The sequence below is a fragment of the Echeneis naucrates genome, chromosome 13 (assembly GCF_900963305.1).
Source record: "Echeneis naucrates chromosome 13, fEcheNa1.1, whole genome shotgun sequence".
In the NCBI taxonomy this organism is placed as follows: Eukaryota; Metazoa; Chordata; class Actinopteri; order Carangiformes; family Echeneidae; genus Echeneis; species Echeneis naucrates.
The window spans coordinates 22,318,163-22,343,631 of NC_042523.1; the positions used below are offsets into that span (position 1 = coordinate 22,318,163).

The window sequence follows — 25,469 nt, forward strand, 5'->3', positions numbered from 1 at the left end:
TTATGAACTGCAGCTTTTAATGATTTGACGTTTTTAATGATGGTTAGAGGGAAATGGGGGTGAACCATTTATCAGGAGGAGGCCCCTGGGAGACACCAGTCCTCAATCATTTCTGCCTCATCTACCTTCTCTTCCTCCAACAGTCTCAATCCAAACACATTCTCCAGCGACCAATCATTCCCAGTCAGTTGTATACAAACGGAAATGAATTGGCACAGTAAAGACTTTGACTGACAGCTTGTAAACAAGGAGGCAACGAGAAAGACCAAGAAAGATTTCCCTGAAAACCGTTAAAATAAAGATACCAAATGTGATTATTTCATTTATGCTCCATCTGCTGTCAGTCCCTCCATTGATCTTGTGCTGGTCACATTTCAGTGGAATCAGGGTTACTGATCATTTAGCTTGGTCTTAGAACGGACAGGACTTTTTATTTCAGTCGCTTCTGTAAGATATCTGGAAATGCAATGGGACATTTACAGCCTGTACTTGTGTTTTCAAACCACCTCTGCAGAGGAAAGAGGACAGAAAACTGTGTCACTCCTTGACAAATTTCCTCTCCTAAACCGGCAGCACACATTTAGAGCCACTGGATATGCTCAAGAACAGCTGGACCGGTCCGCATGTGGACTTCGGGCCGGCTGCAGCTGAACTGGGAGGCATGTTAGCAGATCAAATGTGCCATGTCACTGCGCTGCAGCGGCACTGGTGGCCTCATCCATCCCTGGGAAAAAGACTCATTAGCTTACGTCAAACGTGGTGTGAATGAACTTGGGTAATTAATGTGTAGCTGTGCTCAATCACTAGAATGAGTTCTATTAAAAAAAAAAAAAAAAAGACATAAAATTGGGAAAAGATGGAGCGAGAAAGAGAAACCTCTCCTGTTCCCAGCATGCTTTAGTCCGCCCTGACCTCAGGAGAACCCGGAGCAAATCCTGGCACAACAAACTTAACCCAACAACTACACGCCATGTGGGAATAAATCTGCGACGCGTTCACATAAACAAACAACGTTTTGCTGCTGTCGTTGCGTCCCGTACCGTGTACACACACCTCGAACAATTGAGGCAAAAATAGAGAGAACAGGGAAACTCGTACGGGATCCTGCCGCCGTGAACAAAGATCCTGACATCTCGCAGGGCGACCCAGCAGGCAACAAAGCTGCCGAGCGTCAGTGGAGCAAAAAGGATTTCAGCAGAGCGCAGAACAGCTCAATTATTCATGTCGGCGTAGTGTGGCTCAACGTCGGCTCGGCTCATGGGCTGCTTCAAACTGCAGGTAATGGGGCGGGGTGGGGGGGTGCTCTTTTACCCCCAGAGCTGAGGCAGCTGAGCTGAACCCCCTCCCCATTATTATTATTATTATTACCTATTCATTCATTTTCTTCTTCATTTTTTTATCTTTCCCTTTCTTTCATTCTCACTATATTCATTTTTACTTCTTCTTATCACCAACAACTTAATGCCTCCTTTTTTTTTTTTAATAGAAAGTAATGGTGCTGCTACTGAACGAGCCATTACTACTGCTGCTGGAGTGAAACTGTCAAACAAAATGGGCGATAACAGCAATAAAACTACACTAAGGTCATTATCTTGTTCGCATTGGAAGACATATCAAACAGAACAGGATGGCTTGATGTTGCAATGAATCACTTTCAAAATAAACTTTAGTTTTAGGTTTCTCCTCATCCTGTGCAGAGGGTCTTTACAGGGGGGTTGTATTCACACTAAACAAAGAACTTGTGCTTTTGTGATGTAAAACAGATTTCAGTCGTTTCAAATTTGTTGAATTATTAGATTAAAACAAACACACAGACAGTTCAAGCAGAAAGTGGTGCTTCACTGTATAAAAAAAAAAAAGACAAGTATTTGATTTAGGACTCTGTGACGGCAAACTGGCCTGATTGCAACAACAAAACACACACGGCTGAAAAACATATCACTAATGGTAAGATGAGTTGCAGTGTGTGTGTGTGTGTGTGTGTGTGTGTGTGTGTGTGTGTGTGTGTGGACTCTGCCCTCTCAGTGACCCAGCAGTTTGGGTACGCTGCTTTGCATGGCACATTGTTACTACAGGAAAACAAGATGAGGACGAGGAGAAGGAGGAAAAGGCATCAGGTAGACAGACAGAGGGGTGAGATAGCGGTGGGGAGGATGTCTGGTTTTAAACATTTAAGAGGAAATTTCCTGCTTCCAGGTCAGATTTAACCTTTCCTTAAAAAAAAAAAAAAAAAAAAAAAAAACATTCAGCGAACACTTCTGAAGCTTTTAAAAAGATAATCTTCAGAGCCTCGGGTCAAAATAAAGCAGAAGAGATTTCCAGCACAATTATAATGAATTCAGGAAACTTACAAACCTCCAAGTTCAATTCAAACATCTAGAACTCCAACAACATGTTCTGCACTTCTTACAGGAGAAGGCGAAAGTATAGTCGAAATTGCTTTTGCAGGGTCTGTAAAAGTAGATGAGATGACTTCAGCTTCATAAATGAAATTAGAGCACGTCTAAATGACTTCATGACGTTTGTGACAGTTGCAGATAACGGCTTTAGTTACAAGAGGCATTTTAAACCTTAATTAACAAAAGGTCTGACAGTTATAGACTGTATTGGGACGGTCATTACAGCCGGCTATTGATCACTTCGCTGCTCCACCAAGTCGGAGATTCTCTCTCCAATTTCAGGAATACTTATCGGCATCTGCTTAGCCGGGCCAGGAAGGGCCGGGAACACAGACAAAAGCAAAGCCTCTGTGACGGCTGCATCACACGACCCGGCAAAAAAAAAAAATAAAAATAAAAAATAAACCAAGAGACGACCTTTTGACGTCACACCAGCAACGTTACATAAGCCTGACAACTTCACACAGTAGCTACCTCTGTCGAGTCTGAACCTCAATTTGGTCCACATCCAAATATAACCACAACGTCGCCAAGTGTGATAAACAAGTGGCAGCTGCTAAAATGTGTCACATCATCGTTGTGCATTGTTAGCACCATTTTGTGGTATGCCGAGATGGCCTACACATATTTGTTTCATATTTGACGATGCAAAACTCACGTAGCTCTCTCTTTTTTCCTTTTTTTAAATGAAAATGAAATGCAAACAAGCATTTGATCTGAAACTGCAGAATACAGAATAGTTCCATTATGATATTCGTGCAGCGGTCGCAGACGCCACAAAAGTATCTTCCCATAAATTTCAAATTCATCGTCTCGTTAGTAAATTACACATAATCCTTTTTGTTTTTTATTAATATAAAACTTAAAGTTGCCCTGAAAGCGCCACAGACAGACACACACATTCAACACAGGCTGCATAAATGTCCTCTGCACATCTCAAGGCCAACATGTTGTAACTGTAACACACATGGCCTACAATCATAAAGCATCTGTGTGTCTCAGGTCTGCATTAAAGCTGGATATTGGAGAACACATTCAGAGCTTTCATCGTCTGTACTATAACCACTCCTCTCATTGACAGGAGTTTGCTGCTAAATGCAGCACACAATGCAGAGACTCGGTGTACCAGTATAGAAGTGCGTGGGTGGAGGCTTTTTTTTTTTTTTTTTTTTTTTCCAGGAGGGGAGCTTCAACACCACATCCTCTTCAGATGTGAAAGATAAACAGCCACAGGAACTTGTGCGGTGCATCCCTATAACTCTCTCTCTCCAACTTCTTGGTTGCCACAAGGTATACCAGTCATCTCTGATGAGAGCTGGGTGAAAACCCATCACTCACTCTGCAGCGACATGCAGCACCGGCAAGAACAAGAGCAACAACCTGCTCTGCACCATCCATATGTACTGTTCCTGCAGGGGGAAGACCACGAGGGGGATCTTTGCTTCGTAACAGAGTCCAATCTAATAGATACTGACAGCATGAAGCCAGCGGCCCCGTGCTGCTGTCACACACTGCTGACGGGGCAGGCAGGCAGTCCGTGTCGTCTTAGCAGAGACACAAAATTATCCACGTGAGCCCACTGCTGCTTACGCCTGATCTGATTGGACGTGGAGCTGCTTTGCACAAATATCTTCATGCTCGGTTAACAAGGTAACAAAAACAATTGGTGACTCTACGGTGTTTACTGCGAGCACCAAAGCAATTCCCCTTAAACACGCATTCTTTTAAATGTCTTTTAAATGATCTTCAAGAGTGACTAAACTCGAGTGGCAAGGGTTTTAAAAGAGCAATTCAGTTTCTGTGTGAGCCACTCCAGTGATTACACTCTATTACACAGCGCAAACACAAGGGCACGGCCAGCCTTTTAAAACGGCCCGCTGTCCCGTAAAAAGCCAGGCGTGGCTCTGCTCAGCAGTGGGTTGCATTTAATGGGATTTCACAACATTAACATTCTACTGAGTCAGCATCAGCGGCCCTCTGCTGAAACAGCCCCGGCCGAGCGCGACGGACTGAGTCGGACAGGCTGGAGCGACTGGACACTGCGTGGACAATTACTCAAACACACATCCACTCCAAGAGATAACTGAGGCGTGCAGATTCTCTAACAGGCAGTAATATCATCATCATCATCTTCTTCTGCTTTCACTCAACGTGTTTGAATTATGTGGTTGAGTGTGGCCAATTTGGGATTTTGTCAGAGAGACGGACATGTTGTGAAAAAGCAAATAACCAGAAAACTCCAGTTATGATGGATAAATATTCATTATTTTCTGCTACGATAACAAGAAAAGTGTCTACCTTCTGGGTTCTCTGCAAATATATACGAATAATCTTGTATGTAAGCATATATATAAATAAATGAAACAATGCCCTATAGGCTGAAGGGCTGTCCACACCAAAATGCCACAGCAACAGGGAAAAGGTTACACGTCTTCAACTAAATCTTTCAGTCTGCAAAACAACAAAGCTGCAGAAAACATGAATTAAAAAAAGATTTGCGTACTTCTACAAAGAGCAGCTTCTTGTTGGTAAAAACTCTGATTCAGATCGTGGGAGGCCGAGCATGCTGGAAACTCATTTTCATGATCAATGTTTGGACTGGCTTTAAAGGAGCAGCAGGAGACTGGGGGAAGGAAAGCAGTCATGACCTGGGTGTAACCAAGAGCCGTCATTAGAGATGATTCGCTACTTGACACGGGAGGGAGGGCGGAGGGGAGCTGCAGCCGCTTCCCACCTCGTCCATCAGCACAGACCCACCGGACACCGTACTTCAATGCAGTCGTGAGCACAGCAGTTGTCATTAAGCACAAAGTGAACCGCTTCTTGATGGCGCACCTTAATCTCCAAGACAACAGCCCATTTTCGACCTGATGTACAAATCATTAATGGGCTTGCCCCTCAGTTATCACCCCCTCAGATTCTCACATTTCAAGTTGAATCTCATAAGGCAGCAGCAAGGACTCTGGCAGAATGCAATTATAATAAAGAGAAGCTCAGGTAACCTTTCTGACAACCCCAGTCACTTCCTATTAACAGACATTTAATTTGCTCCCAGTAGCAAAACCTAACCACGGAAAGGGAAAAAGGTCTCCAAGCAATCCAAAGGCTTCATTTGGTGTCCGCTGTGTATGATCTGTGTGCTACAGCTTAACTAAAACTGTATATTTAACACTGACATCAATATTTAGTCATTAAAAACACAGGAACAGTCTTTAACAGCACTGTTTGGGACAAACATACAGACTGAGTGGGTTTTAAAAAAAAAAAAAAAGTTGTCAGTTCTCCCGGCCGGAAAGAATAAACGGTCAAACTGTGTCTAAATTCCTTTAAACTGTTATTTCCAGATTGCAATTTCCCCATTAAGCCAACATTTAACCTATAATTCTAAAAAAAACAAAAAAACAAAAAACAAAGTAGTGAGTATTAGCTGTAATATAAAGATATATAATCAGTCTCTCCCACTGATGTAAAAATAAATAAATATAGCATTATGCTAAAGGTAACACTTAAAATGTAACGTCTCTATTCTAAGAACAGTCCCCTCATTCGAACACTGCTCTACCATTTTTATTACACAAAACACAACTGGCTTAGCCTCTCTTTTAGCTACACACATTTAAAACACAAAACAAGAGCAATGACAGCATGAAGTGTTATTTTGGATTCCTCAGAAGCTCATAAGCAACGAGCACACTACCTGACGCCCCTTAAGTTCGATCTCCAGCAGGGAAAGAAAAAAAAATCCAAAATGAAGGATTGTGTTGCAATCGGTGCTAAAGGTGGCGTTGGACATCGGATGAAGTAAACACAAACTCCACGTGTGACTTGTGATTGCTGTGAACCTGAGCGGGTCTGTGCCTGCCACCCAACCACATGTTGACCCGGCAGCCGATGTCAGCGGCCACAGGGTCAAACCCCAGATGGTGGGAAACGGGAATACTGGGAGGGAGGGAGGGGCCAATACCTCCTCAACAATGAAGACCGGCTTTAAAGCTGATTAACACTGGAGAGTGTGACGTCTGTGTCAGGATGGATGAAACTGCAGACACTAAAAACAAGAGCAACCACCAACAGCAGCACTTTTTTTTTTTTTTTTTTTTTGCACTCCCTGATCAGCCAGCTATTTGCTTCTCCGTCTCACCATCTGCTGCGGTCCGCCCACACAAAACTGTCCTCACACTTGATCTGGACAGTAGCTCCTGCCAATGCCCAGGAGGGCAAAGCAGATGGTGTGGTTAACAGGCAGAGTGTTTAGCCTTTCAATAGGCAGGCCGACGTGGGCTCCAATGGGCGCCCAAACGGGAGTCACGCTCTTCTTCTTCTTCTTCTTGGGGCACGAAGGCCACTTTGTTCACTCACCTGGACGACTGACAGCTTTTGCTGAGTCAAAGAAAAGCTTGAGAAATAACAAAAAAAGAGAAAAGAAACACAACACCTCCAAACTTCACTAGGTATTCAACAACCAACTCTTGCATGTGCACTCTCTCAGCACAGACAGGGAGAAGTGAAACTATCTTTTCATCTGTGCATGAATGAGATAAATAAAGAGTTCTCTGAAACCTGCTCTGGCGACCGCAGACGTCGCCTGTTAGTGCTGCAGCAAGTTCAGATTCAACAAGTTAAATCTGATTTGAATAACTAAAAAACGCTTCAATTGTGGGACGCCGATTTTTTTCGCGGACTACAAATAGTCAGAAAAGGGCCGAAGTTTACCTCTTCTGGGCGCGTTTGCTTGTAAAAAGGGGGATAAAACACAAAATGGCAACAAATTGAATGGAGCTTTTTTTGTTGGGGTAAAAGGCTCAGAAGGGGGAAAGTTTATGATTTGGAAAAAAAAAAATAAATGAATAAAAATAAAAATACATTTAGTTACCATCATTATTATCTCACGATGGGTGAAAAGAAGAATTATTATTATTATAATAAAAGAAACTTACCGTGGTTTATCTTCAAGCCAAATTTTTTTCCGACTCAAAAAATGTTAAAAAAGAAAAACAACCTCTGGTCGCCAAGTTTCCTCCCTCTCTCTCCCCCCTCAGTTTAAAACACACACACACAAACAAACAAACAAACAACAACAACAACAAGCAGCCGGAGTTTCTGGGGAACGACACAAAGGCGGAGAAAGATCCGGGCAGGAGTCGACTTTAACGCGGCCCGACGGAGCGAAAAGGGCCGTTTCTCCGGGCAGCAGGCGGCGGGCGGGCGGCTGTCTTTGTTCCCCGGCCCCGCTGCCTGCTCCGCGGATATTATCTCCGCTCAGGAGTCGCTGACCGGCTCCGATTGGCTGCAGCTCCGGGATCAGGAAAAGGTGACCGCAGTCAAGCTGACGGGAGAAACCTCACACACTTCCGGCCGCAGCGAAAACACCTTCATTTGAAATCTTCTTCTATTTTTATATACGAGTGTATTTAAATTTTATACAACAATGAGTGTTTTATTTCATTATGGAATGTTTTTTTGTGTGTGTTTTATATCTCTAAAGGCTGTTTCCCCTCTCCGGATAAATTCCATGCTTTTATTTTGTACTAGTACTTCCTGTTAAGTCAAGCTTTTAATCGGAGCTTGACGCGGGGTGGAGGCCGCTTCATGCCTTACATAGTTTTATCCACAATCACCATCTGCCCACTGTTTCATGTTGAATTCAACTGCTGGCTTACTATATTTAGCTGTAAAAAAAAAAGCTGGTATATATTATAACTTTATTCCTGATATAGTTTAGTTCCAATGAATATTTTTGCATGCTATTTCATTTTTATATTTGATAACTTGCTGCTGTAACATAGCAGTTTCCCAGTTCATTCCCATATCTATATATCTATCTATTTCTGCTGCATCAAGCATCAGAGTCAAACAGGAGCCTGCAGCTTTGGTAAATAACAGAGACCTGGATAAAATCCGTCTCATTGTGAAAACTAGACCACCGGCTCCCCGAGCATCTGGCCTCAAATCAACTCCAAAGTGAGGCAGAAAAATTTGACAGAGATCACTTGCCTGTCATAAAACACCAGATTTTACATTTGTTCCTCTGCAGTGAATCATTTAAGGAGTAGTTTGACTTTTTTTGGGACACACACACACACACAAACACGCTTTACTCACTTTTCTGCCCAAAGCTAGATGAGATGCTCTCAAGTCTGTCTGTTAAATCAGTCAGGAGATTGTTGGCTTTGCTCTGCCTGAGAACTCGAAACAGAAAATAAAAGAAGAAGAGGAAGAAAAAAAATTGCCTGCCACCACGTCTGATCAGTGATTATATTGAGGTCAGGGTTTTTTTTTTTTTTGGTTTTTTTTTCTTAACCCAAACAAACATGTAAAAATGACGTAGAGTTCAAAAATAACAATTGGAGGTTGTATGGGGGGTTTTGTGAACCAAACAGATACTATCTGTTTCTTGGTCAGAGCCGACAAATGACGCTTTGTAAAAGACTACAAATAAAACTGTACATCCATCCATCTTCATCCAGATCGTGGGCAAATAAAACGATTGCCCCAGTATTTAAATGGCACTGAATCTTAGAGGGTGGTGGTGTTTTATGTTTCCAGGGTCATGCTAAGCTAAGCTAAATGTATCTCTGGATGATACAGACGTCAGAACTGTTATCAGACAACATCTTTCTACCTCTTCCATCACCACAGAGGGTGAAACATCCCGAAAGTAGATGTGGATAAGACAGTTTCAACTGAAAATGACTCAGAGATCTCATGTTGTGGATACGACGTTGTGTAAGAGCGGTTGTCTGTGACTAAGACAGGCAAATGTGTGAGTGTGTGTTTGCCTGACTGCCTGCCTTTCACTGCTGACTTCAGAGGAAGCTACCATGACTGTTCTCCTCACGAACACGGGCAGACACTTTCAATCAGATGTTTTCATTCTCTGCCTCTGATGTTGACTGCACGCCACCCCCAGTTACGTTTTCACGTATCATTGCTGCTGTATCTGCACCCTTTTTTACCCTCCTGCCTCCGTTTTCTTGGGTGCTTTCTTTTTATATTCAATCATCTTGTTTCACATCTGCATCCTGGAGCTTTTGTCTCTGCCTGGACCTGTTGGGGAGTCCAGCCATAGTTGGATGGTGCTGAATCACCACGAGGACTTCTGCATGTTGGACAGAACAGGGTGGTACTTTGTCTAGACTTGGCTGAACTTCCCTTCACTTTTCTGCCCAGGTGATTCAGTGTGTGTGTGTGTGTGTGTGTGTGTGTGTGTAAGCTCTGGGTTCAATTTCACACACTTAGGCTATGAATGAGGAGGTGTATAATTTATCCTCCTCTCCCCGTCAGACTGTTGAAATTTATCATTTGGATCCAATCCACGTTTTGTCAACTTGCATTAATGGTCTTGTTTGATTTTTTGGGAGTAAACACACATCATTTATTTGCTTTCTTAGGAGGAGCTCAGTAAAAAAAATTGGCAGCCTCTTTTACCTCACAGAGATTAATAAACACCATAAAAAATAACAAGATTAAAACTTAGCTCTTGGATGGCAAAGAAGTGAAACCAACCACAGCTAAGAAGCGAAAAAAAGTGCATAATAGCTTCTGTGATTTCATAATATTGCTGAACTGCCGTGTCAAATAAGGGTTAAGCTCTCGGAGAAGAATGAGAGAAAGAGTCGGCGAGGTGGATCAAATGCATTTTCCTTTCAGCCTGTGTGCTTCGCTGCATGGTGTGCATAATGGCCTCGTGCATGTCAGCTGTGTGCAGTTGTTGTGGTTTTTCCCTCCATGGCGGTCTGGGCAGACATCTGAGGGAAGAAGAGTGAGAACTGTCTGGCGCCTGGCTGCCCACAGATATGAGCTATTCCAGCCGTCGGCCACAGCTGCAGCAGAGACTGACGGACAGGACAGAAGCGCTGCGGTCTGAAGGGAAGCTCTTCTCACCCGGAGGACGCCACACCTGGACAACCTCCATTTTGATGTCGTGGCTGCGATGAGTTAACGGGTCCAGGAAGGAAGTGAGAATACCTTCCATTCCAAAGTGTAAGAAGAGTACAAAACAGCTGCATCCGTATAAAAAGAAATTATACAGCACCTCCAGGTGCAGCAGGATACAGAGGCCAAAGCAGCAACATAAGAAACTTGATCTCTATGTAAAGACTGAAAACCCTAATCTAATCTTTCAACAAAACCCAAATACAGACATCACCCAGATTACCTTTTTTTGGGTTAAGTCCAACAGCAGAACTCTGAGCCAAAAGCCCGTCAGAGATAGACAAATTGGAAAACAACAAATTCTGTTTCTTGCCACCTTCGTCTCTCTATCAGAGGTAAGCAAGGTGCCAACAACAATAACACTATCATTTCACAGTGTGTCCCAAAAGATCAATTTACAAATGAGGCACAACAAACACCCCGAGGTGCTTTGTATTATTTCAACAATGCGGCCATTACTGGCAGATTGCAGAGTATGTTTTAGGGACACATTCCTGCTTCACTTAGACAAAAAATAAATATATAAATGTGTGCAGCGTGTGACTCAGGCTGGTCCTGATGGTGATGCTGATGTTCAGGCCGGGAGATGAGCTGTGAATCAGGTAAGCCTGTTTCCCAGCTGAGGTGATGCTGTCACTTGTGCTGCAGGATTCAGTGTGGCGGCTGTGTGTATTTTTTTTTTTTGAGGGATGGGGTGGCATCAGGTCGGCTCTCACCATGTCTCAGGCCTGCTGCTGGTCCACACTACCACCTGGTGGCAGTGAGTCTATTTACATTTATCTCTGATACAAACCCGACCACCATGCAAGTCTGTAATTCGCAGCACAGCGGCTTATTTGTCTTGCAAAAGGTCACCATTTGCACAACATAAACTACTGTGTTGAAACTAATTATTGTTGTTCACAAAAGCACCACGTCCTGCCTCTTATTCGCACGACTAACAGTTACATAAAAGTGGAAAAAACTAAAATTAAAGTGAGTCAATACAAAATTGAAGTAGATAAACTAGGAACTACTTAAAAATGAGCAGCTTCTCTCTGTCTGCAGCTTTGTGCTTTATTATTCCTGCTGTCCTCTTCTGTAAGATGAGGTTTAATAAAATATAAATCATAAAATATCACATGAATTATATCGTCACGTCTCCACCTGTTAGGACCAAATTTGAATTTCAGTTTGAAGATGAATGAGTCATTTCATATCTAAAATGTGTGAAAGGGGGTCAGATGATGAATTATCACCAACTTCATGTTTCCTCTCAGTGCTGCTTTAACTTCTAATCTCTTTCAGCTCATTATTTTTGTTTGTCTTCACTCTTTTTGTTTAATCTCTTCACGCTCATCGATTTTGTCTGCTGCTGCTTTTAGCAAACGGTCTATAAATCAGATCTATACGAATAAAGAAAAACAAACATCGGAGAATAGTAGTGACCGGCATGGAGCCTCCCTGAAGGTCTCGGTTGGTGATAATGATTTCATCGACCATAAACATCACAAGTAGGTGAAAAATGTCCACAAAGAGACACATAATGAGCAGAGAGACAATAAAAGGTCCACAAAGAGCAAACAATGGCTTCAAAAATACTCAAACTGACAACATAGACAAAACAAGTGTATGTGAAAAGTGTCATTTGGCCCATTTTTCATGTCTACATGAATCTAAGTTATTTGAAATGAGTCACAAATTACAAACTTGTCTCCCCCTCCTGGAGTCCCCATTAAGAGTGTATAAAGAACAAAACTGATCTTAAAAAGCTTAGAAAGCAACGATGGACTCTGCTTTCTAAGGAACACAACTCCATCATGCTGATTCAACACAAGCGTCCATGTTTTCTGAATGCGATGATGACAAAAACCAACCACCAGGGTCAGCTGAGGAGATTTGCATTCATACATTTGAAAGAAAGAAATGCACTTGAACATATTAGCACTCTTTCCATTTTATTGACTTGTTTTACAAAAACAGGTATGAGAGAATGCATAGAGCGAGCCGCGCTCACAGTCGGCTCATCGACGACGACGACGTGGAACAAAACAAAAGGGCGTCAGGAAAAGGCAACGACTTCTTCAAACGAATAAAAACAACACTGTTTGCAGCTATCCTTCAGAGTGCACACACACCCCTCCTGTCTCTGACGCGTCAGACACAACTCAGTGACATACAGCCACCACTTCAGCAAGTGCACACTCAACACACACACACACACAGACAGACACACAATGCAAAAGAAAGATGATCACAGGCTGTAGGGAAGAATACATCATCTGAAAAATAACAGACACAGATAGAAGTGGAAAGGATGCATAGAAATGAATAGTTTAAAAGGGTCAGTTCATCCAAGAGGGAAAATGCCATTAAATATTTTTTATATTAATACTGGAGGAATAAAACCAGAACGTAACACCACAAATGATGATAGTTTGGTGTTTTTATTTGGACAAACTGACCCTTTAATCACATGCAGTCGAATTAACTCACACTACGGGTCATGTGTTCGACCCGTAGAAGTCTAGCCAGCGCCATGGCAGACAAACGTGCAATCACTGATAGCAGCTTATGGGGTCACGCATGGACTCGCATCTCACTACCTTCATAGCGTGCACGAGCGCCAACGCATCTCTAAAAAGACTTGCACAGTGAGGCTTAGTCTAACGCATCCTTGAGGTGTGCTGTAAAATTCTTCACTGTTCACATTGAGGATCCCAAAAATCAAAAATCAAATAAAAAGGATCAGGGGACGCACAGACGCTGGTGATGAGAAAGTGAGAGCGAAGTGGAGCTGCATGTTATGTTAGGCGGGAGGCAACCTTGCTGCAGCTGCACATGAGCAATCTGCCCTACAAAGCATCGAAGCAGTGAAGTTTTAGGATAAGTTATCAGCACGAGTTAAAGAACACTGAACGCAGCAGTGAGGGCGAAGCCAGGCCCTTTAAAGTCTTCAGTTAGTGGTGAAAGTGTACAATTGTGGAGAGGCTGGGCTCTTGTGTTGTGTGAAGGAAAGTTGCTTGTAGTTGTTTAGAGGGACAGCCAAACATTGGTTTTCAAACGTAACGACAAAGCTTGAAAGGGAAAAAAAAATAAAAAATGCGCGGAGGACAAGCACCCTTCTGTGACATGTGAAGGACATCCAACACATGAAACAATGACAAAACCAAAATAAAAGTCATTTCATGTTTAACTGATTGAAATGCTGAAATCTAGTTGTTTTGTTTTGTTTTTTTTTTTAATCAGATCTGAACAACAAAAAGGAATCAAGAAAAGAGTCAGCATTTCTTTCCCTAACTTCCCTAAACTGTGCGCTTATGGAAAGCGAATCCTCACTCCGTCCACTCGCTTGTTTAAACTATTCTACAGGCTTTCCAGAGTAAACTCAGAGGATTGTCTTCGCCTGTAAAATCAGCCTAAATCCTCCCAAAGAAAGAGAGAGGGGAAAAAAAAAGGGACATAGATTCCAGACATTGAAAAGTGTGGTAACACCTTTGTTTGGGAAAAAGATGTAGGTGATGAAAAATGAGAAAATCCTCGTCTCTAAAGATGCACTACATTTTTGCATTTTGCCATTACAGGCAGGACAAATGCGACACTAACTTCTATTTCAAATCTGTAACGATATCACAATTAGTTAAAACTTGTTAATTATATTAATCTTCACTTGGAATCAGTGTTTTACTTCCTTGTTTTTAGTAAAAGTTATTCTTCCAGTTTATTTACACTTACAGTAGTTAGAGTGGATGAAATTCTGGTTTATTTTGGTGACTTCATTTACCTGCCAAGTAAACCTTGCGATCACTCTTCAGGCCTTTAGTTTGCAGTCATCAGTGTGAGGCTGGTAAAAAACCTCTGAGGTTCGTGTCTACGCTCGTGATATGTATAAGGTTCACCAACCTCACAGTACCAGTGTGCAACTACATTTCTACATCTTTTGATGTAACTGGTCATCGAGAGCGCCGCCATCTCCAGCGGCCATGTCTGCATACAAGGCACGGCGCCCTTTCACCTACCCCTTCCTTCTGTCCTACTTTTTGCAACAAGCCAGTTCTCACTAACTAGTGAACCATCGTCCTACACTCAGCATCTTTGTATTCTGGAGATGCTGCATGATGGGCACGATTTAAAAACTTGATCAACAGCACGAGAACCAGCTGGAGAGGGTCTTACATCCACTACGTATTATGGTCTGGAATTACTGTATTTCTAAGTATTGTTAGAGGGAGAGTATACTGTAACTCTGGTTCTTTTCTTCAATACTCTGAATCTGAGCTTGCACAAGAAATGTATATAACCAAAGGGAAAAAGGGATGGAATAAAGATGGGGGGAAAAAAAAAAAAATAATCAAAAACAGGGAAACTGGTTCTTTGCTACAGCTAAAGACAGATCTCCCTAAACTAATGCAAGGATCTCTTCAATCCTCCTCCTTGTGCCCGACCTTTTGGTTATAAAACAAATCTCCAAACTTGTATTTCATAACCGCTCGTGTTGCTGAGACGAAGGCCGCTGCCCCGGCTCCGCCCTCCTCTGTCAAGCAGGTTGTTGTGCTAACTGGGGTGCAGTTGCTCTTGTTTTCTTTTCACTGTCTCCAAACAGGGGCAGGGTAACATATACTGTCTATAAGGTGGGGTGGTGGGCTGACTTTAACCATTCAGGAGGTAGACCACCAGCTCGTAGGTGCACATCATGATGGCGGTGTTGGGGATCTGTCGTACCAGGTGGGTGGTGAGGCCGCGGTACAAGGCGCGGTAGCCCTCCTCTTTGGGCACTGTTGTTAGAGTCTGGAAGAAAGAGCGGTACTTGGTGCCCTCCTCACGTAGCCTAGTGCGGATCACTTCTACAGAGGTGAAAAGAAAGAGGGAAAGAAAAGGTTAAAGCAAAACAACCGGTAAAGCAACCTATTTCAGCTTCTGGCTAATCCGACACCCACCATGAGGATAAGCGACAGTTGTGGCACAGGTCTTTGAGGTGGCAGCAGCAAGCATCATCCCCACAAAGTCGGAGGGGTCTTTGGACACGTCCTCCTCCTCGTCCATGTTCTGCGGTGCTTTGGCCTCCAAGAGGCGCCGTTTGATGCTCTCATAGATCACAAAGTGGATCACAGTCTCTGAAATGCCGGCGTAGGACGCCGACATTCCCCTGTAGAAGCCTCGCAGGCCGTCTGTCTGATACACCCGCCGCACACACTCGAATGCACTCATCCGCCGCTCACCTCGATTCCTGAGATTAAATGGGAAGAGGGCACGTTTAAAAGCCAGAATTTCACCAATTTTCTGGCGGTACAAAGAAAAGGTGTGACACACTGACAATGCAGAGCGATCAGCATTCATTCCACTGCCAAAAGACTCTGCAGCAGTTGCAGGTATTTATCAGCTCCGAGCGGCAGCGATGTAAACAAAACAAGATCATTTTCACCCCTTTTCTGTTTCGTGGCATTTTTCAAGCCATTAATTCTGGAAACCAACTCCCAGCCCAGAAGCCTACTGACTACACAGCACTAATCAAAGAGTCTCACGTGGAAACTACTGACAGGACAAACCTGAGGAAGTGAGTCTGAATGGCAATCATTACTACGGAAGAGAATTCTGAAATTTGTTCCCAGAATAAGAATGTGGAGTCATGGAAGCTCATTAAATCTACTCACATGTTGCTTTTGAGCATTTTTGTGTTGGGTAGTACCAACTAAAATGTCTGGGCTTGTATCAGTGTCTGACTAGACACAGTTTCAATTCTTCCAAATAAAATCTTCATGAAGTTGTATTATAAAAGAAAAAAAAAAAAAAAATAAATAATAATACTGAGATTTAAAAAAAAAAAAAAAAAAGGAACGAGTCTCCCCTTTTTAATAAAAATGTGTAAGTCCCACTTAGGTAATGAGAATTTACATAGCAGGAAAAATCATGTCACAGGATTCTCCATTTGGAACATGTAAAAAGTCTAGTGCATGAAGCTTACACTCAAACGTCAAGTTTACCTAGCATCCAGCTGTAGACGAGTCTTTATGAGCCATATTGGGTTGGTCGCTGTGATGGCTGTAAAACCTGTGGAGGCAAAAAGGATCACAGGATTATGTTGAGTTCAAAATCTAGAAACGTGTCAAGTTGTCTGCGGCACAGAAATGTCCTCAGACCGACACTAAGTTTAAAATGCTTCAAATATGATCCTTTAATAAAAATAGAAAGTCAAAATGGGAGCTGAGAGAGAGCAACAGGCAGAGAGAGAAAGCTAGACTGTCCTGTTTGCTAAAAGGGGAGTGAGTGAATTTCATAAAAATTGTATGCCATGCAAACAGCTTTAAAAAAAAAAACAAAAAAAAAAACTACCTCTTATCCAATGACCTACATGATAAAGGAGAAGGGGAGAGAAGTGCGCAGAGAGAAAGAGAGCAACCAGATATATTTGATAAAAAAAGTAATGAAAAAAAAAAAAAACAGCACAGATCTGTGGTGAGTACTCACAGAGACACAAGTAACTCCTCACAGATGCAGCTAGAGACCCCTGGCGGTCCGGGGGTCTCATGCCCTTGCGAGAGAAGAGCTACAGTAGAGTAAAAGCCTAAAACAGACACAGGCTTGTGTGTAGCAAAGTGACCGGCATGCAACCAGTTAACTGTAATCCACACACCTCCCAGTTAATCCACCATATGTATGTGAAATCTTCAACATGTAACCAGGACAGCAGAGGGCAGTGACAGGGGTTTTGGTAGTTTTCATATATATTGACATTGCAGATAAAACAAAAGACAAATATTGGAAAAACATTTCTGAATTTCTCAAATCATCTATTTGAAGTCTCTAAACACTTTGGGAAAGCTCTAAGACAAGCATTTATGCTAAAAATAATACTGATCATCATTCTTTCCTTTAATTTGAGCTCAACTTTGGCCCAAATGTGCGTCCATTGTTATCTGTGGCAGAGGTCAGCTTTAACTTCTGCTGTGGGGGATAAAATATCTTTGCACGGATGTATTAACAGCAGGACGGCTGACACCTGATCACCTTGCCAGTTTGGCTCAGTCTGGTTGCCGCTGAACAATGACAATGACCTTGACTGAGCTGAAAAGTCTAAGTCAGTGTGCTAAAAGTGGAACCACCATGAACCTGCCAGATTCATACACACAAACACACACGGAGTAGACAAAGCTGCCTGCCTGACCCACATTGTAAGGGCTCGGCTTTCCCAGCTTGTTCAGTGTGACGCAAGAGGACATAACCTCCATTTAACACAGAAATAAGATGTAATGTATGTAATGTAATGTAAGTTTGGCCCCTTAAGAAGTCACATTTTCAAATGAACAGTTTTGCACAGAGATAAATTTGGGGGAAAGGGGATGAAACAGGTTCACCCTGATTACTCTCTGTTCAGAAGAAGAGACTCCTCTTTTGCATCAGTCATAAGTAAAACTAGTTCTACCACTGCTGGCTCTCCACGGAGGGATCAAGTCGTATACATTATGCTAATCATCTTTCAGGTGTGTAGTTACCTGCCAGTCCAGCCGACACCATGTGTACCTGTGTGGAGTCTGGTTCCAATACACTGTTCAGTTTCTCTTTGGCAGTAGAGTAAGCAGCAAAGTAGATGGCTCTGTTGGAAATAAAGAAACAAGAAAGGTTGATACATTTTAAACCCATACAAATCTAAATGAGCTATGACACAACATACTTTGCTTCTGTGTGAAGCTTAATCAGTCTCATTTGACCAAGCACCTGCTGTTGCTTTGTAGCTTGTTAAATGCACAACGTTAACAAGCTAAGCTATCTCTGCATCGGAGCAGTCTCAGCAAAGAGGCTTTTCAGTATAAAAGCACATCTTTATTTGTTTTCACCTAATTAATGAAAGTCATAACAATCGTGGTCATACTGTAAAAACAAGCTGCTTTGGCTTTTTTTATTTTATTTGCTTCGTGCACTGTATAATGTGCCATCTGGTTCAGTTCCATAATCATTAGTCGAATGTGTTTAGACTGTTAATGATGTTTAAAGCTCATCAATCACATGATCAAACAGTGTTAGTGTGTGTGTAAATCTGCTATAAATCGGCATCACAGCTCAGGAGGCCTTCATGTCTTCACCGATCACGCAAAATGTCAACCTGCCAACAAACACTCTACATTTGCTTAGCGCTCGCACCTGCTTGGTACTGCGTTAGCTGCTCCCCGCTGCCATTAGCTGCAACTCTGCTCCTATAATTACCACTGAGGGTAATTAAATGTGGCATTACCTAACTACACTTGGAGTATTTCCCCACACAGGCTCAGTTTTGTTCTCAAAATTGCTGAGACAGCCATGAGGATGGATGGAGCCTAAATGGATGTGGATCTGCAATGCTTCTTTGTCACCAAGTAACCTCAAGGACCCCAGCGGCGGTTACATAACACTGACGTTCCTCACAGCAATTCATCTCCAGAAAAACAATCCTCATATCTATAAAGGTTTATGTATCACCAACACCAGAAATCAGGCTGCAATACCTGCTAACGTTACACACCAAGCGTGAGCTGACGTGCATGTTAGCACGGTAATTGTAACTATGTTAACATCATGTTAGTGTTTAGCTTGAACAGCTGCAACTAAGCAAAGCTGAGGCTGACAAGACATTTAGGTGAATCACATTATTATATAAAATACAGCCAACATGTATGGTTTCAAAATAATGTTCAGAAATATGCAACAGTTTGTTTTTTAAAATTCATCAATAAGCATTTAGTTCCTTCCATGCATGATTTATATCAGTGTATTTACAGGCTCTGAAATAAATATGCCCTCTTGGACAACAATAATGTTCCATGAAATATCCCTGCATGAGATCCTCAAATCACTTGTTTTGTCTAAGGAATAGTGGGGGGGGGGAAAAAAAAAGGTTTATTGCTGTATTGGGGAAATAAAAATACAAAATCATAACATTGAGTTGCTTAAAGAAGAAAACATTTGGTATTTTGGCTTGAAAAATTACTTGCACAGATAACTAATTAAGAAAATAGAAAATTTAATTCCTGTTAATGAAGAAATCAATAAATCAATGTACTGTCCCAGCCTACTAAAAAAACTAATATAAATCTCCCTAAATCATTGCATCAACTTGCAGAGTATTAATAACTGATTTTGATGTCCTTCAAAGACTTTTTTAGGCACGTCCTCGCTTGAAAAGACATTTCTAGTCTCTCATATCCTGAGTGATACACAGTGGTAGGAAAATGATTGAGAGGAAGTGAAGAAGAATCATCTTACCTGGAAGGTGCCACGCCCACCAAGTTTGGCCCCAAGCCCCTGAAGAGTGAACGGGCTCCTTCTTTCTCTAATATCAATCTGTCAATGAAAAGCACAGATGTCATTATCATAAGTCTACCACCACGCTCCAAAATGTCACTCCTAACAGGCAGAAGAACAGTTCTGTCAGTTAGACTTTCATTGTTTGTCTTGCAACCACAAGTTTTTTCACGTGTTGTTCGTTTACCCCAAGGACAATGTCAAATAAACACAGCACATTTATTCAGAAGTCTGGTTTTGATATTTAATATTATGAATTCTGCTTTAGGTGCTCCTTATTCATTTTTCTGGCATCATCATCAGGCCAAATTCTAATTTTCTACTTGAACAACATAAGTATTTAGTTTGTAATGTGCCACTAAGTGTGTTAAACATACACATTTCTGCTACAGGACAAAGGATACATTTTAAAGATTGGCCTTTCGTTTTCCTCCAATCTCTGCAGCATCTTCAGCTACATTCAAAGTCCTGAACTAGTAGTTATCTAAAAATACAAAAATTGTCAGCAGCCTTTTGTTTTTATGTTTTGTTTTTTTTTGACGTTCAGTACTTTTGTATTGTTAGGGATAATAAACACTGCAGGGTCTCTGTGACATGTACAACACAGACATAAAGGAGGGGGGAAAAATTCCAGTGTAACAGGTTACATAATATGTTAATCTGCATGTTTTTTCCCCCTGAAAAACATTAGCTGCTTTACAAAACAGCAGTGAGATTTAACCCAAAGGGACAACCTCATTTATTTGAGTTTTCCCACCAAAAGCAGATTGGCTACAGTCGCCTCAGCTGTGTGTCACATCTGTGTATTTGTGCGCCACATTTGGCTGCAGCATGCAGGATCTGCCCAGAAGATTGCAGCGCTGCTGACTGTCCACTGTTTCCCACAAAAAGCTGCATGCTCTTCAATCCATCTTCACAGAGTTGCATTCATTTCAATTCACCCAGTGGTTCATTTTTGGTTTGACAAATATACAAGATGTGCCAATCCTCACTATTTCTTGCAAAATGTTTATTTTTTACTTTAGTAGTAATACACTGCCAGGCTACACACCAAGTTAAATTGACCGCAGTGACAAACACCTCAGGTAAATGTGACTTATTTTAGATGCAGCACTTGCCATCAAAACACTTTTCTCACAGGTTCAGTGCAGATTCCCTAAGTGGGCGTATTTGTCATCACACAACATGTTGTGTCAAGAGAAATTGCAAAGTTATAAAAGCTCTCACAAGATTTGGAAAGAAAATGGGAGGGAAACAAGTTTGATTTGTCTAAAATGTCCTGTTTGGCCAAAGTGTCTAACATGCGGTGCTGGGTGTAGCTTTCCCAGAGGGTGAAGGTTTTAGAGTAGGTTTTCAAGGCGAAGCTAGCCCTGCCAGTGGGAGATGAGCCAAATCAAACAACAACAGCAACAACATGGTGCCTACTGAACTGTGGCAGCTCAAATTCACAGAGACAGCAGTGTGTAAGAACCAAGACCAGCTTTGATTATTGTGGTCAAAGATAAAATAATCACCCTAACTTGGCAATGTTTACTCCCATGTTTATGCTTGAAAGCTTTGTATTATGCGCCCAAAAACGCATACTGTATTTAGGATATGGTTTTTGTGTGAGTATGGCAGTAATAAATGTTGAATACTCACTTGAGAAAGTGCAGGGGGCCTGGTGGGGACATGCGGGCCACAGTGGCCCCATTGACGGTACTGAGATGAACCTCATAGCGGGTGATGGAGGAGGACTGTAGACGTGTCTTCACTACTTCCAGAGGACATGTTAATATGGCTCCTACCGTGCCCCCACATCTGGCAGAAAAACAAGGAAGGAAAGGGGTAGAGGTGAGAGAACAAAATATCTCCAGCCTGAGCCACCATTAAAGAATCCTTCAAAGACAATGACAGTCTGGATGGTCATAAGCGTGCAAAGTGTTATCTTGTTGCATGAATCAATTATCTCACGGTGTGCTTGGTTGAATCCTATCCTAAAGCTCTCTGGCATCTAGGAAAGAAATAACACTGTGTGGGAAAAGTGAGCCAGGAATGCTTTGTGTTTCCCGGGGAACAACAGGAACTTCTGTTCAGTGCCCCTTCACATTCCAACATGTTTTTGTATATTAAAGGTGTTATATTTGTGTGTTTGTATGTTCCATGTTTTCATACGAGAATTTATCAGTAGGGCTCAAATGATACCTGGAATAAGTTACTGTCTTTCTGTTTCGGCAAGTTTGACCATCTGAACAACCATGTGAACAATTAAAGTGATATACAAATAGATGTCTGTGTTTCATCTGTGAAAAGCTGCACACTGACAGCCGTAAATTAGGAGAATACAGCATGGACAGATTCACAAAACTGTGAGCCAAGACCTTTAGACAGCCTGGGCAAACACATTTATGCATCCAGGCCAACGCTTTATTTCTACAAATAAAAGGGCTGATAAGACTGAAAACAGTAAGAATATCTACATAGCCTACATACAAAAACAGAACCTGATGAGACTGTACAAAGAGAGGGAGGTCAGACGGGCGGCAATCAAAGGCAGGACTGCCAGCACTTTATCTTTAGTTAGGGTTAAATTTCAAACAGCAACAGAACAGAGATAGTGAATCCAGCCAGCAACTTTTTGGCACAGGTACGCTGATGGGCAGCAACTGTAAACACAACAAAGACAGGCAGAGAAACAACATGCACACGTGAAGGCACTCTGAGATCCAGGTTAGAGGACAACAGCTAGATGGGGACACATATGACATGTTCAGGCTGCAAGGAGACAGCAGGAAATCACTGCTGATGTTACCTCTCATTCACATTCGCAGGAAATACCTCATTACCTGAAGAGTCTCCCTGAGGCCACAGTGTCACAAATCTAAGGAAACATCTTCAACGCCTCATGATCATACCTGAAGTAAAGAACTGTGCTTCAGTCCTGTCTGAGTCCAAACACTTCACGTTAGCACACACATTTCCTCTGCAGTTACCACAAACACAGCTTTTCTTTTTTTTTTTTTTTTTTTTTTTTGGGAGGGTGACCTTTAGCTGCACGCATGTTTGAATGGCTTACATTTACATGAGGATAATCTAAAAAGTATAACAGTTCCTAATAACTAACCAACCAGACTAGGGGGTGACCCGTAATAAACACAGATATATCGCTTCACGCCCACCAGCCATTTCATTTCATCGTTACACTGAAACGTCATTTGAACTGGTGACATTGAGTTCACCCGACGGACGCACATGTTGCGAGTCTGCCACACTGATGCCATTTATTGTTCCACAAAAACACACAAACAACACGTTTTGTGCAGCTACACCGGCTAACAACGGCAGTCAGCCACCGTGTCGCAGCATGTAGCTTAGCTAGCTCGGATCTTTGACGGGATCGTACTCACCCTCCAGCAAACAGATGAACTAACGTGTCTCTCTGACTCATTCTGGATCATATTCGGGAGCCGTCCACCGGACACCACACGGGGGTGGTTAAGAAAAACAAAAATAAAAAAAGACAAGCAAACACAAAACACACAAAGGAGGAGAAGAAGAGAGGGGGTGGGTGGGTGAAGACCCCGACCTAGCTAGCTTATGATCCTCAATGTTGTCTTGTGTTGTGGTGGAGGTCAGTTACCAAAAAAAAAAAAAAAGCGCTAACTTAGCTAGCTCGCGTTAGCTGCGGATGCTAACGGGGTTTCCGGTGGTTGGAAAAAAGATCCGATGTCAAGAGACAGAAGTCGGCGGCTGACAGCGGGGTAATGCATTAAAATGTCCGGTCCGGTCCTCTCCCTTATTTAATCTATTTGTTATGGAATAATCATGATAACAATAACGGCCCCGTGGTGGATGGGTGGACGTGCCCGGCCTGATGTGAGCCGCCAGCGGGTCGGCTCTCTACGTTTATCGGCCAATGGGAACCGACACAACAGACGCTCTGATTGGCTGAGAGGCCTCAGGTGACCCCGCCCCCATCACTACTTCTTCACGTGATATCGCTTTTATTTTGAAAGGGCAGAGATCGTCAGCTTTTTGTAAATTTTATTTTATTATAATCTTATTTTTTTTTCTTATCTGCATGTTGTTATTGTTGTGATTTTATTTCTTTTCTATACGATTTTTCAGTTTTAAATCATCTTGCTTCCTGTGAAGCGACTTTGTTTAAAGGGATCTACAATTCATAACGTTTATTCTTCTTCTTCTTCTTCTTTTTATTATTATTATTATTATTATTATTATTATTATTATTATTATTAAAATCTTCGTTTAACTTGCACTTTGGGTGGATTAAATTCAGTCCCTTATTGTTATACACTTACCAACTATCTGTCTTGTAAAAAAGTCCTAATTTGCAGAGCATATTTGTGAAAAGTGGCTGCTCCTTTGTAAATACAAAGACCTCGCAGTGGAGGTGACCTGATGGTGGTGATGGATGCACATACATTGTCCTCGTTCACAAAAGTACTTCCGCCCGAACAGGGACTTGAACCCTGGACCCTCAGATTAAAAGTCTGATGCTCTACCGACTGAGCTATCCGGGCTCTGCAGAAACACATACTCTGCTTCATATTATCGCATAATATGACGGTGAGCTGTCTCTCTCTCCGCGGTGCATAAGATCACAGTGAATACCAGTTGAATCACACTCATTATCTGTCATCACGTGGTTCGCAGACTCGTGCACTGTTTGGTTTTTTATTTTAAATAGAATAATAGACCATGGCGGGCGAGGCGTCACCTGAATGCATCACTTGTTGGGCCTGTTCTGCATGATCGTCATGTCCTGAAGGACGCCCAAGCTTGGATTTTTCAAATTCCCCAATGCTAACCCCTCCCAAGGAGCAAAAGCTTGTTTTAATAGGACTTAACAAATATCTGGTCTTGAAGGACGTCACAGTTGGTTTTTAAAGACAGGACCAGTTGGTGCTGCCTGAAAATGCAGCCTCTGCATATTTATGGCCGAGGCCCTCATGAGAAAATGCATTTACACCCTGTGGAGGCTAGAAAAGGGCGACTACCTCAAACTGGTGTGAACCAAATTCATTTTGGTATATTTAACCTTCATATTTCATTCAGACGTTTTGTGGGGAATCAAAAACCTGAGGCTTGAAAGTCAAGTGCGCTCAGAAAATTAGATTTACTCATTTGGGCAACAGAGTAAAATCCACATGCCATTTAATTTTGTAACTGCGGATGCACCAGACCAGATCATGTGCAGCAGTTTTTCATCTAATTACGTTACTGTCTGACTGTAAGGACAAAGAATTCCTGGGGTCACTAATCTGGCTTGTAGGATTTTCATATTTCTACATACAATCTTATTTTTTTCATTTACACTAAAAAGCTGCACTGTCACAGCATCCCAGGTATAAACCAGCAGCAACACATAGCAAGTCAAAGTAAATAAGCAGGAAAACCAATAAATTTAGGTTGTATATATATGTGCAAGCATGCATATTAGTCTTGGTTTAAAAGGAACACTGCATTTAATACTTTGGATCAGCAAAATACACCAGCCACTCCTGAGTCTGTGTCACTGGAATTTGCTACTGGACAGTATAAATCCAAGCAAGCCAAGTATAGAATTTGCAAAACTGAGAAAATGAATTATTTCTTTGTGAGAGAAATGGTAAGATAAACTGCGGGTACATGACCTGTGGGAAAGTGTATTTTTGGTCCACACGCCTGGTGTTTACTTTGGCTGTCGAGACAGCAGCCAACATCTTGGTGTCTTCCTGTAAATACTCAAATCTGAACTTTGAGATCAAATATTCATTCAGTGGCTTTTTGTTTGGTTACATTTAAGCAGCCAGCAATCCAAAAACAAAATCCTGAACCTGATGTGTTCATAAAAGCTGGACCTAACTTTGCCCATCAGTTATCATATGTATAATGAATATG

General features: G+C 42.1%; 2 protein-coding genes and 1 non-coding gene across 4 annotated transcripts in view; all 3 read right to left on the bottom strand.

The window, feature by feature from the left end:
• LOC115053053 (SPRY domain-containing SOCS box protein 4) overlaps positions 1-7,634 on the bottom strand; it is a 32,778-nt gene extending 25,144 nt beyond the window's left edge. Inside the window, exon 1 of the mRNA XM_029517615.1 lies at positions 7,337-7,634. The gene's annotated coding sequence lies outside the window, so the exon portion shown is untranslated. The remainder of the gene's footprint in view (positions 1-7,336) is intronic.
• A 4,618-nt stretch (positions 7,635-12,252) lies between these two features.
• Positions 12,253-23,441, bottom strand: LOC115053609 (solute carrier family 25 member 36-A-like). 2 transcript variants are annotated; one of them, XM_029518449.1, is made up of 7 exons: positions 22,973-23,441; positions 21,228-21,386; positions 19,548-19,625; positions 17,804-17,904; positions 16,295-16,361; positions 15,251-15,540; positions 12,253-15,154 (listed from the first exon to the last, which is right to left on the bottom strand). In XM_029518449.1, the coding sequence occupies exons 1-7, from the start codon at positions 23,011-23,013 to the stop codon at positions 14,964-14,966; spliced, it is 927 nt and encodes a 308-aa protein (XP_029374309.1). In that variant the 5' UTR covers positions 23,014-23,441; the 3' UTR covers positions 12,253-14,963. The 2 variants fall into 2 exon arrangements, with proteins under 2 accessions (XP_029374309.1, XP_029374308.1); XM_029518448.1 differs by having other exon boundaries at positions 12,253-15,157.
• Positions 23,442-24,036: 595 nt separating this feature from the next.
• Positions 24,037-24,109, bottom strand: trnak-uuu (transfer RNA lysine (anticodon UUU)). Its single transcript has one exon. It is a non-coding gene; the product is annotated as a tRNA-Lys (tRNA).
• Between the last annotated feature and the right edge of the window lie 1,360 nt (positions 24,110-25,469).